The 13,915-nt window shown below is 43.9% G+C and overlaps 2 protein-coding genes across 10 annotated transcripts in view; one reads left to right on the top strand and one right to left on the bottom strand.

The window, feature by feature from the left end:
- On the bottom strand, window positions 1–10,610 carry LETMD1 (LETM1 domain containing 1). 5 transcript variants are annotated; one of them, XM_032492853.1, is made up of 9 exons: window positions 10,532–10,610; window positions 9,627–9,778; window positions 8,053–8,168; window positions 7,381–7,463; window positions 5,880–6,066; window positions 5,658–5,759; window positions 5,400–5,552; window positions 4,864–4,960; window positions 1–3,939 (listed from the first exon to the last, which is right to left on the bottom strand). In XM_032492853.1, exons 2-9 carry the CDS (start codon window positions 9,631–9,633, stop codon window positions 3,869–3,871), a joined length of 816 nt encoding a protein of 271 aa, XP_032348744.1. In that variant the 5' UTR covers window positions 9,634–9,778; window positions 10,532–10,610; the 3' UTR covers window positions 1–3,868. The 5 variants fall into 5 exon arrangements, with proteins under 5 accessions (XP_032348744.1, XP_006192483.1, XP_032348745.1 ...); XM_006192421.3 differs by having other exon boundaries at window positions 10,345–10,535; XM_032492854.1 differs by lacking the exon at window positions 8,053–8,168 and having other exon boundaries at window positions 10,532–10,609.
- A 65-nt stretch (window positions 10,611–10,675) lies between these two features.
- SLC11A2 (solute carrier family 11 member 2) overlaps window positions 10,676–13,915 on the top strand; it is a 44,324-nt gene continuing 41,084 nt past the window's right edge. For all 5 annotated transcript variants that reach the window (XM_032492845.1, XM_032492839.1, XM_032492838.1 and 2 more), the window contains exon 1: window positions 10,676–10,859. The gene's annotated coding sequence lies outside the window, so the exon portion shown is untranslated. The remainder of the gene's footprint in view (window positions 10,860–13,915) is intronic.

Raw genomic sequence — 13,915 nt, 5'->3', positions numbered from 1 at the left:
TGCTGCTCCCTTGTTATTTTATTGGGGTCTCTGGGGATTGGGTGGGAAAGGATTGTTTGTACAAGTATTTTTTAAAGGGCAAACAGAACCAAGGAGACCAGCCCCAGCTCAATCTGGGGCTACAGTCGGGGCAGAGGAGGCTGCATACTGAGCTTGCTGGGCCACCGGAACAAAGAACGAGGATCTCACAGGAGAAGCTGGGTAATTCAAGCAGCTATTCATGTAGGGACCAGAACACAGCAATTTGAACAGCATGGCAAAGCCCCTCCCCCTCTCCTGAGCTCCAGGTGGGGTACAGGCTCATTTTCCTCAGTGGTTACTCTGATCCCCCATCTTGGTGTATCATAATAGTACAGTTGAAATGTCACCTGGTCGAATCCAGAGAAGAGGGGGTGGAAGGGTCTCTGCTTCTGTACAAAACCTCCAGGATTTATAAAAATTTGACCTGCCTTTCCTGGCCCCCTGTTTGGTAAATAAGTTAATATTTGACATGTTTGGTGTTCTCTGACCTGCTCCCCACACTGGGGATTCCTGGTCTGTAACTTGAATTGTTTCTTTCACATGTTCTTAGGTACTAGAGTTAACCTCGTCTATTTGTCTCCCCCGCCTCCCCCCCCCACCACCACCTCCATCCTTTTTCCTTTGAAGGGAAAGAGCCAGACCGGCTGGGGACGCGGTATAAAGAGCCTGAGTCTTCTCTACGCGTCTAACCCTCGCGCTGTCAGGCCGCTTTAGTCTGGGGCTCACACATCCCATGGGAGGCCTGTATGAAGCATTAACTATGTCCAAAGGAGGCAGCAGGAACAGGCTGCTGTCTGGGAAGAAGATGGCTTCGTTCATGCCACGGTTGCTTTTCCACCCACGTTTTTTCCCCCCACTTTGGGAGATTTGAGCTTTAAAGGAATGTAGGATGTGGCAGTCTAAAGTCACCAACTAGTTTTTATTCCTTTTTTTCTGTATCTACCCTAATGGTCCTTCTTAGATACACAGGGTATTCTTACAATATTCAGCCCCAAGAACTGCAAGTGTTTATTGAATCCCTCCATCTTGGTATATAAAAATTGGAAGCTAAACCAGTTCTTAAACACTACATACAACTCCCAGGTTCTAAAGAAATCAGGTTTTGACTATAACCTTTGAAGGGCTATAAAGTAGGACTCAAATTCAATTGGCACCTGAACTGGAGAGGATACAGTTCCAGTTCCTCTTATGCCCAGCATATATTCCAGGATAAACTCCTTTGAACAGCACTGAATTCTTTTCTATCAGCAAAGGTATCTTTGCCTCTGTTTTAAAAGGGAGGCAGTAGGGAGCAAAACACTACTTTAGCGTCCTTTCCCCATGCTTCACTTCTGGCGTGGTTCAGTAACCAGGAAAAAACAAATAAATTTTTTTTTTGGTGGAGGAGATAACTGTTCCTACTTAACTTGCTCATGAAGCCTTTTCTTGTGGGACATTAAGGCCCTGGTGTCGGAAAGCAACTTCCATGTATGTCACAGCAGCGTTTCACCTATCAAAGCTAAACTGAGCCTGAAAGGCCTTGTATTTAACACCAATACATCTTTTAACTCATTCTGCCTCTCCTGTTCGTTCCTGTTTTTGCCTGGTTTTAGATTTGGAGGGGAATTACTAAGTCATAGGTCTTTATCTCTCCCCATCCTCTGGCCTCACAAAATAATTTGAGTCTTAAGTACCTGAGATCCAGGTTTGGGCAACACTCCCGCACCTTCGTGGTTCCCTCAAATATAAGACTAAAGCGTAACTGGGAATTTGACTCTACGGAGAAGAATCTGTCTGGAAGTCTGTGTTGGAAGGGGAGGGTAAGCGCTATACATGCCCTCCTCAGGAAGGCCGGCCTAAGCTGAGACGTGGCCTCCAGCTGTTCAGTAAGACACACATTTGGGATCAGACCAAGAATCTGAATCTAATGAAACTCATTGTCAACCCCCCAAGATAACTTTTCTGAAAAACTAGTTCCTTAATATAAGTCCATCCCTTCACTGACTGAGATTCTGACTCGCCTATCCCAAGCTGCTAAATGCTAAATATTAACATTTAGCATTTACTGTCTTGTCAAGCAAAAGGCCTTTTCTACAACCTAGTCCCAACCTAGTCTGGTGCTACCTGAGTTGGACAGAACTATAGCTCATGGTTGCTAGAAAATCTAGGCCTCTGATCACAGAAGCAGAGAGCTTCAGTCCTGCTTAGTCGAGGCCTAGATGAAAGAAATGCTCATTATTACAGCTCCTATTATTTTCCAATTTCCTTTCTCACATTCTGTACACAGGTAGTATTTTCAATGTGAATCCAAAGCTTGTCTGGTTCTGAAAAAAAATTTTTTTTTTGCCTTTTAGGTCCTTTACATTGTGATAATGTTGTATTTAAAGAGAATATTTAAATGTAATATTAAAGAAATATTCAAAAGAATGGTGTGTTATTCTTTATCTTGGCAGACCACAATTCAGTTACTTGTTAGAGAAAGGATGCTGCTTTCTCTAGCATTGTCTATAAAACTAATTAGGTCAGTTAAGGATTAATCTTAACAATAGGAACGTTTTCTGGTGGAAAATAGAACATTCTCTTTGGAGCGTCAAGAGCTTGACTTGTATCATATGCCCTTATGGACCTCTTCAGCTGAAGCAGGACTTGATCCTGGCCTCTTGGAGCTTTTCCCACCTGCAGTCCCTACTCTTGGGGCCCACAGTTTAGTTCCATTACTTTATATATAATATGAAATTTTCTATTCCTCGTTACCATCTTAAAATCCAGTAAGAGGATCAACTTCAAATCAGCTCCCTTGTAAACTCATCCCATAAGAAGGTTCTATTCCAACCAATTATCTCCCCATTAGTTAGGTTATGCCAGTCAGTCTTGTAAAAGGAGCCTTAGTAAAATGATTAGGGTATGCATAAGTAATTTCCAGCAACTGGCTTCAGGTAGTCTTTACTTGAGTTTATAAAGGGTGCTCCATGCATTTACAATAAGTTACTACAGGTCACTGATATACATAGACAAAACCTGACCCCAACTTACAATCTCAGTGTAGACCTCTCCTGGTCTCCGGGCTGGGCAGTAATTAGTACCTTACAGGATTGATCCATGGCCCAAAGAAGGCAGCCACTGTCAGTTACAGTCGGATTGCTGCAACACAGTGGAGGTAGCAAAGAGTTTAAGATCCACGAGGGCTGGAGCACTGCCCAGAAATTAAGACAAGGCGGGTGAAGGCTGTGAACACTTGGGGAAGGGCTCAAGAAGCACTTGTATTTCCTTTTTTCCATTAGGATGTACCCATAAGTTATTCACTAAAACAAAACAGAAACTTAAGATGTTTAAAGGATTTGAAAAAAGGGGGACGTGGTTAGCCCAGTGAAGGGAACAAAAATAAAATTCCTATTTTTGGTCATATTGGAAAGTGTTGAGGGGAGCACCAGAGCACATGCATGATGGAAGTGCTCCAGTTTAAGTAGTGCTGCTCCCCTCACCAGCCAGAAACTGTTGTGAACAAAAACAGCTGTAAATATGGCAGTGGGTAAGTCCTAGACCAAATGAGGATTCCCACCTGCAGCAAAAGCTCATTTCCTGGGATCTGAACTTAAAACATCACAGTAAAAGCCTAGTTCAGAGGCTGCTGCCAGCTCCAGCAAATTCGGAGGAAGCTGGGATGACACCTCACGTGCGCCACCCTGGGAAGAGACTTTCTTTCAGTTTCAGCTCCCACGTGGGCACCGCGCTGTGAAGCCTGTGACACCCGCCCCTCTCCCTCCCACACACCTAACAGTGCACACAGACTCTTTGCTGACAAGTGCTGTTTGGTCCCACGCTGCTGTGCTCTGTGACTACAGGACAATGCCATCCGCTCCGTGTTCGCTCAGCGACTTGTCCCAATGTAGTTGGTGGAAAGCAGGACCACGTTGTGTAGCAAGAGGGACAGCTCAGCTTCTGAAAACACCATCAGCATTAACGGTTTAGCCAGGGAACAATCTGCCTTCTAGCTATCTTGTTATGCAGGCTTGATACCAGAGGCGGGAAGCCAAGTGCTGAGAGGTGTGACATTAAGGGGCCATTGTTCCCAAAGTTCCCCTGCTTCGCTCCAGTCCCTGCCTATAGGCTTTCTTTCCTTCCACTGTGTATTTATATCTACTCCTCCTCATTTCCTGATTCTCATGTGATGAGTAGGAAATTCAGAGATGGTAATGGTACTACACACCACTGTCACTCTTTGGAATTTTCTGGTAGAAGTTGGTCCTCAGTGGACTACACGTCTCAGCCCCAAGCAGATTAGGAGGCCCCCTGATATTCAGAGGCTTAGAGAATATCAAGGCCAAGCCAAAGGTTCCAAATAGGAGACCCACAGGCCTAACACCCACCCCCAGATACTTTTTGTTTCACCAACTGAGTGTTTTTGTTTTGAATGCCTTTTGACTAGCGCTTCTCAACTAGGACAATTCTGCTCCGCACCCTCCCTCTGAGTCATGTGGCAATATCTGGAGACATTTTTGGTTGTCAGAACTGGGTGAGGGGTGCTACTGGCATCTAGTGGATAGAGGCCAGGGATGTTGCTAAACATCCTATAATGCACAGGACAGCCTCCCACACAGAGCATCACTATTGCCAAGGTTGAGAAACTCTGCTTCAGACTAGCGCGGGCGCACTCTCATGCTCCCACAATCCCCAGTCCTCCCTCTTGTCTCAGTCCACCTCATTTCCTGCCTGGCCCCTGTAGGTAAGTGAGTTTGCGCCCTTTCAATCGGACATATATGTTAGATAAGGGTCTCACAGCACTTACTAACTCCAAAGTAATCTTAGACTAAAACACGAAAATGACTTGGATTTTAATGGCATAACCATAGGGATCTGTCTTACCTTTCAGGCTGCAGGAAATCTGCAGCCATTCTCCCAGCCAAGTTCGACACCTCTCTTCAGCAATATGGGTAGAATTCAGGCCACGAAGGTAACAAGCCTATTTCACTCAGAAGAGAAATGATCCTTCATTATCACAGAAGGGTATGCCAAGGAAGTAAAACCCCACAAATAATCCCAAATCCCTCTTAAGCTAAAAACCTCATCCCCACAAGAAAGCTTTCACCAAGGCAATATGAACTACGACAGACAAGATGACAAGCAAAAAGGCCTACACAATCTAAAACAGCAGATCTAAAGTGCAGTGTCCTTGGTTTTTCCAGGACCAGAAGAAAAGAATCATAAACCAAAATTACTGTGGGCCATTCCTTCCCACTAGTTAAATTCACTCAGAAAAAGGACACAGAAATGAGGTGAGAGGATAAAGAGCCTGGGCTCTGCTATAACAAGCAAGACAAGGAGCTCCCTGTAAGCTCCCAGCTGCCTGAGCTCAAAAGCCCACCAAGGATTGAGGGTTGATACTGCAGTTAAGCCCTTACCGACTTCACCTCCTGAGCAGTCAGCTGGCCAATCCCCAGCTTTGCCAAAGCTTTGTCCAGTTGGTGAATCACAGTGGTATGAGTCTTTAAACGGTGTCTCAACACGACAGGAGGCAGATGGGGTGTGAGAAGCATGGCTCGACTCAAGGCTTTCTGTGGCACAACAACACAGGGGGAGAAAATCAACACAGTGTTACTGCAGGTTAAGATCTGAAGTGAGGTGATGCTGTGGAGGAGAGAATGCCTTAAAGTGCTCACCATCTGCAAAGCATGGAGTTGATTCATGCCCAGAGGATGGTTAGAGAAACACTCTCTCAGAGCCAGGATATCATGTACTGCTGGGTGGGTACCATGTTGCATCTTACGAGAGGTAAGAGATGGGTAGATGTTAGGATGGTCCTGAGCCCTCTTACCTAGTTTTAGTACACACTGGCTCTAACAAGATTCCTAGTTTGCAGGAAGGGGTAATGGGAGGAATACCTTGGTGCACAGCTCTGTCATATGCCACCGGAGTCCTGCATCAGAAATGAGAGGGGCAACCCTTTCTAAATAACAAAGGATTTCTGGGTAGGACTGCTTCCGGAGAGCATGATAGATATCTAAGAAATCAATTTGTTGCTTTGGGGTCCAGAAATGTCGGATCAGCAGTTGCCTAGGAAACAGGTACCTGGAAAGAAAAGGAATCACAAAGTCACTTGCTGAAACTGGCATGTTTCAATGTAAGCTAAGAAAGCATTAAGCAGACATGAATGCTAGGAAAGAGAGATGGAGACACTAATTCCCTACCTTACTGTTCTTTCCTGTGAGTTTCAGACCAAAGTTTAAAGATACACCGAAGCACAATTTCAAGCAGCATTACTCAGGTTATGTGAAAAGGAAGCAACAGTGGAATAGGCTTGCACGCAGCAATGAGATACATGTCTCCTTTTGAACTAAAGCATGTGAAGAACATATTTTGGACAGAGCTGGATACTGGATGTGATGCTGACAACCTCAAACTGTAGCACAGTCCCTAAGTATATACAAAACAGAATTTCTCTAATTCATTTCTCTACTCATATGGTTTTATAACATGGTCACAAATTCCCTGGCATTACTCTTATTGAGAAGTGAGGTCTATGTCTCCTGCTTTTTTAAAATCTGTGTGACTGACAACCAATAGAATAGAGCAGAAGTCAGTATTTGTGACTCTTTTCCAAGGCTAGGTTAGAAGAGGCCATGCGGATTTGTATTTGCTGAAACACTCATTCTTGGAGCCCTGAGCTGCCATTGAAGAAGTCTCACTACCCTGAAGCCACCAAAGAGGCCACATGTAGGCATTCTAGTTGACAGTTCCCATCTTCCAAAGCCATCTCTGTTAAGGCACCAGACATTAAGAGTGACCTTAGACTGTCCAGACTGGTCCATTCACCAGCTAAGTATCAACGAGGGACTTCTGTCAACATCACATGGAAGAGAAAAATCATTCACCCACCTGAGCCCTGCCCAAATTCCTGACCCTTAAAATCATGAAAATGGTGGTCGTTTTAAGCTATTAAGCTGTGAGGTTGTTTGTTATACAGTAGTAGATAACTAGAACAACATGCAAGGTCATAGTTTAAAAATGTCTTCTCTGGATATAATGTAAAGTAATAAAGATTTATATTATCAGAATATGAAATACATTTCTCTCCTGAAGAAAAAAAACCTGTCCAAAATTGCTATGCCTCTCAGAGAGTGGGTTACTGCTTCTAGGGATGACGATGATGGTCATTATCTTATTTAACATCACACAGGGGCAGCTAAGGGAGAGTCCAGGCCACCTACACCCACAGCTATCCGAGTAACCCTGGTGGCTTTTATGAACCTCGGACTAATGAGAAGATGGGAGCAGGAGGCTTGATAACCTCTGCCTAGCTTCTGAAATGGAAAGTTCTTGACTTGTAATTTTTAAAAATCTACATATCTTCAATATGCTGGGGTGATAGAACTCTGTACTCACATTAGCAAGAAGACCAGGTAGTTGGCAAAGGGTGGAATGGAAATAATACCTAGGAAAAGACACTTGGTGACGTCTCGACGGAACTAAGCAGAAATAAACAGATGCAGTTTTAACCCATGTAAGTTCTTAATACAATGGACAATCCCTCCACCCCACTGTGTAGTAAACTTCTATCATAGCCCAGATCAGGATCAAGGTTATTTCTGTCCACCTCTAGTTGGTAAGTTCTTTGAGGACAGAAGCCCTGATTTGTTCACTTTTGTACCCCAAATAGGCCTGACATTATACCAAATCTCTCAGTGAATTCTTCTGGATCTGCAGAATAGGTCTTAGATCCTTACTCTCAGCTTCAAAACTACCATCAAGTCACCACCAGATACTACTTTCCTGCTGCCGTTTGTAGCCTTCCTTGCAGATTTTTATATCTTCAGAAATGAACTGGATTTTACTGTTTACAACTTTTATTCAAAAAGCATGCCAGAAACTCTATGGAGCTCTGCTATGGAGGGCCCCAACTCTGAACGAACCTGATTCTGACAAATAATGTGATCTCACGGCAAGGGGCAAGAGCTTGGTCAGTGGTGAAGAAAATGGGAAAGAAAAAAACCTGAGATCTGGGTTAACTTGAATTCCCTCACCATGAACTTCTGGACATCTGCTCCCGGCCCATACCTGTCGCAAATGCTCCATCTCCCGGTATGAAAGTTGATGAAACTTTATATTGTGCTTCCACATATTTGTCTTTATCCTTCTAGCCTTTCTGGCATCAGCCCATAACATCTGCAATCCTGCCTCATTAAAGTAGAGGACAGAGTGTGATGTTACCCCAGTTCGATTACCACAGCTTTTTACTCCATGTTCACCCACGAAGCACATACTAATCCCTCCCAAACACCACTCTAAGTCACAGCTTTAAACTAGGTCACTTGAAACACTCGTGAGGTCGACCTATATTTCTTTTTGTATCCTCCCCCTCCCCCACAAGCATATCACCTCTCTTCCAGCCAAGTTCACCTTCTGTGACCTACTATGGAACGGTCTCCCTCTTCTGGTTCCTTACTTACTCCCTTTTAAAATAAAAATCCAAAGCTCCTTAACCTCAGGAAGTCTTGCTTAATTAACTCCAGCCCCGTATTAGCTTATCTCAGTTCTAGAACACTTTTGTCATTACCAGAATTCAACATATTTCTAAGACTGCATTTTTCTTTTCATTACAAGAAAATTCTTACATTGACCTAGGACTTCAGTTTTTAAAAATGCTTTCATGTTTATGAATGAAATGGTATGTCTAGGTTGGCTTCAAAATAATACAGAAGGCAAGTGTAGAAATGAAACAAGACCGGCGGCCATGAGTCAACAACTGTTGAAGTGAGGTTGAGAATATGGAAGTTCATTCTATTACTCCACTTCTGTGTATGTTGAAAATATTCCATAATAAAAGGCTTAAAAACAAACAACCAAAATGCTTTCAGACTCTTTTTTCATTCGATTCTAGTTATAAACCTGGGAGCAGACAAAGCAGCTGTTCTTATGCCCACTTTACAGATTCTGCAAGTCCACAAAGCTACTAATAATTATAATATTCAGAACTAACAATGTGGTAGTTTACTATAACTGGTGTTATGATAAACATATAAAGTATAATAATAGTTATAGCTACACTTACTGAGCACTTACTATGCATCAGGCCCTAAGGACTTGACATGTAGTAACAAGCTAGAATTTGAACCCAGGCATTCTAACTCCAGAGTGGACACCTGACACTACACCATCTCCTAGTAACTAGCAGAGTCTGATTTGAACCAAAACATTCAGAAACCAAGTACATATAGTGCTAGTTCCACAACATGCTACCTAGGAGAGATCTGTGACAAGCATTAGACCACATTTTCTTATGGGCCAAGTCAACTGACAAATCACAGGGTAGGTCTGTGCAGCCATAGATCCCTGCTCTTGCGCAAGACAAAGCATGTCTAGTGTAGTCAAATGTGTGGTTACAAAAAGTGAAAAAATACCTATATTCCTCCTAGGTGTTGTCAGAGGTCATTTCTCTTAATACCTTTCTAGAAACATCCACAATAAGTGCTAACTTCCAAGAAATAGTTTAACACTCAAGCATTTATGAAACAGAAGACATCCCAGCTCACACCCCTAGAGCAGAACCTGCAAATGAGCTTACTTATTTTAACTCTCTGGCACGGCCCAAGAGCTGATTCAATGGATTTTTATTTTAGGTTTGTTTTTACCTTTCATGAAGATTGTATACAGGACATAGAAGCGGGGGAAATGACGACCCAAGAAACGATGGTATTTCCCATTAATCACTTTTGTCTTGGTCACCACGTAAGAGATCAAGTTCTTCACATCTGCCTTTGGAGAAAGGTGAAGCTTTGAAGACCTATAAAGATCAAAGAGACTATCTGGTAATCAGCCCCGGAAGCCCTGTCACGTCTGGGGTCCATAATGTAAAACAGCTGCCTCAGAGAATGTATGCTAAGACCTGAAACTTTTGAAATCCAAGGAAGACCTTTGTATCAAGGAGAGATAAACAATCAGACTGAGAAAAACAGGTAAGGCAGATGAGAGGCCAGGCAAGAAGGGACGTAGGGGAATGCTGAGTCTGGTGACGGGGGAAGGCCTGCAGGACAATTTGAGCCGCAGGCTAACGCCGTGGAAGTGAGATCCAGGTAAGCAGCGGTAAAACGGGAAAATCTGAGCTGAAAAAGGGAGGCTGAAACATGAGCTCAGGACGGGTGAGGAATTCAGACAGCATGGGGAACTGAAAATTGAGAGGGTCGGAAAGCCCGGTCTCTAGCAGGGATCCGGATGCCAATTCTGAACGGAAGAATAAAAATCCAGGGGCCGGGCGTGGAAGCCTGAGAATTACGAGACAGCATGCAAACAAGATTGAGACACTAGAAGGGCCTGAACGTCAAAATGCTTTTCTCTCTCCAGGTCCCTCACCGAGGGGCCCCCCAGGCCAGGCCAGAGCGGACAAATTGCAGCCTCCGAGCGGCATAAGGTCCAGGGAGCACGGCCGAACCCCACAAAGCAGTCCGAGCCCAGCACACTCTGGAGAGCGCCATCTTCACAGCGAGGGAGGGGGAGACGAGAAGGGGTCGTCTTTGGGTCAAAGTTCCCCGTATCTCACGTTCTTTAGAACACGCATGCGTCTTTCCTAAGAGCTGAATGGTAACCAAAGACCGTCCGCCTCGCGCCGCCCTGGAGAGGAAGGGACGCTGAGGCTAAGTGCGGAAGAAGGGCCAGGATTGGACGCCACCAGTACTTCCTGGTTTAAAGGCTATGTCCCAGGGAGCGAGGGTGTATCTGCTCTGGTCGGGTTTGTGATCCTGAGACGTCCTCTCTTTAAGGGCCTCGTGACCCTTCGCGATGCCCTAGGGCCTCCGGGCTTCCTAGCGCCGCCCTCGCCCTCTGTCCCTACGCTGGGTTTCGGAGCCTTGGCGCTGCAGATGCCAGAGGTCAGTTAGGCAGAGCCCGAGGCCACGGCGCCTCCTGGGGGCTGGGAGGACCCACGGCGCCCTCTAGCGCTGGAGCCTGGCCCGGCCGGGAACTGTCCATTGCCAGTCACGGTCCGGCGGGGAAGGTGGGAGGCCTGGGAGCGGCCCCTGTGTAGACAAAGTCCGCGCTTTCTGTTTGTTGGCGTTTTTCAAAGTAGCTCTGTGGGAAAAATGTTTTTTGTTAAGCGCTTCCTGAAGACCATGCTAGGATCTCAACCTTAATGTCACTTTTCTGAGAGGCCTTCTCTGACCAAAAGGACATACGTTTTCTCCCATCACCCTGTGTGTTTTCTTCGTAGCACTTACCCTTACGTCGTTTATTATACAGTCGTTTCCTTGTTTGGCCGGCATTGACTAGACTGGGAAGCTCCTTCTTGTCTTACTCATTGCTGTACCTCACCCCCAACACTAGGTGTCGTATCGGGCGCCTAGTTGTTGCTCAATAAACACGTTTCAGTAAATTAATTAATGCCCGAAACTGGGAAGGATTCCCAGAAGTGGTACTAAGCTGCTTACAAGAGTTAACAGTCCTCTTGACTACATATGAATATTCATCCTCCATGAGGAGTGGTAAAAAGAGCATCCCATTTGAAACCAGGGGATCTAGGTTCGAATCTGAGCCCTACCGTTTCCTTCAGTGTGTGTGTGTGTGTGTGAGTTGTCATTTTAGTTCTGAGTTTACTGCCTCTACAATAATACTTATTTTATGAAGGCTCTTGAAGATCCGAGAAGAAAATGGTTGTGAAGGCTCCCACGTCTGTAAAACGCTTTATGGGTCACAGAGCTTTATATTAGCGTAAATTGTTTACGATTGTATCACTCATATAGTCAGAGAAAAAGTTCTGTCAGTGAGTGGATCTCTACAAGTGTTAGGTAGATGGGGTGCGTGGGATAGAAAGGTGACTAAAATATGAACTTCATCTTCAGGCAATTTCTAAGTCCTCTCAACATAGTCCTCTTTGCCTCTCTCAAGAATGTTCAGCTCTAGGGGGAGGGTATAGCTCAGTGGTAGAGCACGTGCTTAGCATAGGTTCAATCCCCAGTACCTCCATTAAAATAAGTAAATAAATACACCTAATTACCTCTCCCCCCCCCCCCCCCCCCCGCCAAAAAAAAAAAAAAAAAAAAAAGTTCAGCTCTAAATTCTAGAACTCTCCTAGAAAGAACGGGACAAGATTAATCAGACACCTTTTAGGAAATGGGGAGGAATTTTACCTGGAAAGATGGAGTAGAGAGAAGGTATTTCATGTAGTAAAACAGTATGGCGCGAATACAGGAATTCATTCACTCCTTCCTCAAATATTTGTTTACTGTTTAGTGGCTCTCCATGCCGTTCACCTTAATATACGTGCACTAAGTCTTGTTGGTTCTGTCTTCTGTTTCTTCAGTCATCCAGCTTCCTTCTCTCTTCTGTGCCACTACCCTAGTCTATATTGCAGCCTCTAATCTAGATTACCAGAGTAGCCTCCTTACTGGTTTCCCTTTCATCTATTTTGGCCTCCCTCCAACCAGTTCTCCATGCTGTCGCCGGAGAAAGCTTTTGAAGTTGCAAGTCTAAGCTTATCACTCCCTTTTGTAAAATCTTTCAAGTTGCGTCTGACTCCTAGGGTAAAGTTCAGACTCCTTAACCCGACCTACCTTCCCAGCCTCATCTCATATCTCACAGTATCTCTTACCCCTTAGCTTTCTATGCTAAGAAACACTGGCCTTTCAGTTCTAGAATGGGCCAAACAACTTTATGCCCCTGTGCCTCTGGCTTTTGCACATGTTGTTCTAGGCTTGAACTTTCTTCTTTCCTTCTTCCCTTCCTCTTGTCTGTCGGGTTCCAGCTGAAATGATAACAATAGGTAACCTTTATTGAGCAGGTGCTATACGCCATCATTGTTCTCCGTGCTTTATATGTATTAACTCGTTTAATCCTCATTTAAACTTCATAAGGCAGATGCTGTTGTTAGCTCCACTTTATAAATGAGGAAAGTGAGGTTAAATAACCTGTTCAAGGTTTGAATCAGGATTTAAACACAGACCAACTAGGCACGTGAATTACTGCTGCACTGTACCTAAACAGCACGATTACAGGAAACTCTGAACCTCCCAGACTTAGACTCCCCTGTTAATCATCTTGTAGCTAACCATACTTATCATTCATAATACTTAAATGATCATAATGAGTTAGCTGTGGCGTTATACATTTAACGACTGTCTTCCTTGTGAGAGTCTAAACTCACTGTATTTCCAGTTCCTAGCACAGTGCCTGGCACACAAGCAGTGCTCATTAAATATTTATTAAGTAACAAGTGCCTTACATACTTGAATGTAAGGTAATAGTTTTTTCTCTCAAAATAATTCCTCAGAAAGGAAGTTGCCTTATATTTTGTGTTCTTACAAAGTCTCCTATTATAGGAGACAGACAGTCCTTGCTGTCTGATTTTTTTGATGATTTTTTAATAGAAGATACTTTGTTTTAAATCAAAATGCTATTTAGGGAAGATGTAGCCTGAGATAACCTCAACTGATGCTAATTCTTAAAAAAAAAAATCAGTGCTAGTTCTGCAAGCTTATGGAGGTCACTGGATGGAATCACTTAAAGAGAAAAAAAGAGACCAAAAAATTTTAACACAGATTTAGTGACTTATTCTGGGTTGAGGACCTCACAGTTTTAAGTGTTAGATATTGTTGCTAATAAGCCTTTTAAAAAGCAACAGGAAGAGGTTATATTGTGGATATTAGGAATATGCAAGTATAGCATGAATTAAAAAGGAAAAAATAACTGTCCTCAAACAATCTAGATATACGTGAGGATGATACGATCTGCAAATTGGGCAAGCTGACAATAAAATGACTTGAGCGGGGAAGGTATAGCTCAGTGATGGAGTGTGTGCTTAGCATGTACAAGGTTCTGGGTTCAATCCCTCGTACCTCTATTAAAAAAAAAAAGTTTTCACAGTCCCTCATCAGTTTACTTTGCAAGTTCCCAATTATTAGAGAGGTAGAGTAGGTTTTTATATGTATTACTG

The sequence above is a fragment of the Camelus ferus genome, chromosome 12 (genome assembly GCF_009834535.1).
Source record: "Camelus ferus isolate YT-003-E chromosome 12, BCGSAC_Cfer_1.0, whole genome shotgun sequence".
Classification (NCBI taxonomy): Eukaryota; Metazoa; Chordata; class Mammalia; order Artiodactyla; family Camelidae; genus Camelus; species Camelus ferus.
Note: the sequence above shows the minus strand (reverse complement) of the source record. Positions and strands in the feature narration are given on the sequence as shown.

Bases quoted from the DNA above. Each gene is read 5' to 3' on its own strand.
- LETMD1 (XM_006192421.3), bottom strand. From the start codon at position 10,466: ATGGCGCTCTCCAGAGTGTGCTGGGCTCGGACTGCTTTGTGGGGTTCG. The intron at 5,760-5,879 runs GTATTCCTCCCA...ACCTCTCGTAAG, and splicing joins TGACAGAGCTGTGCACCAAG to ATGCAACATGGTACCCACCC. The intron at 4,961-5,399 runs GTAAGGGCTTAA...TGAGTGAAATAG, and splicing joins CTGCTCAGGAGGTGAAGTCG to GCTTGTTACCTTCGTGGCCT.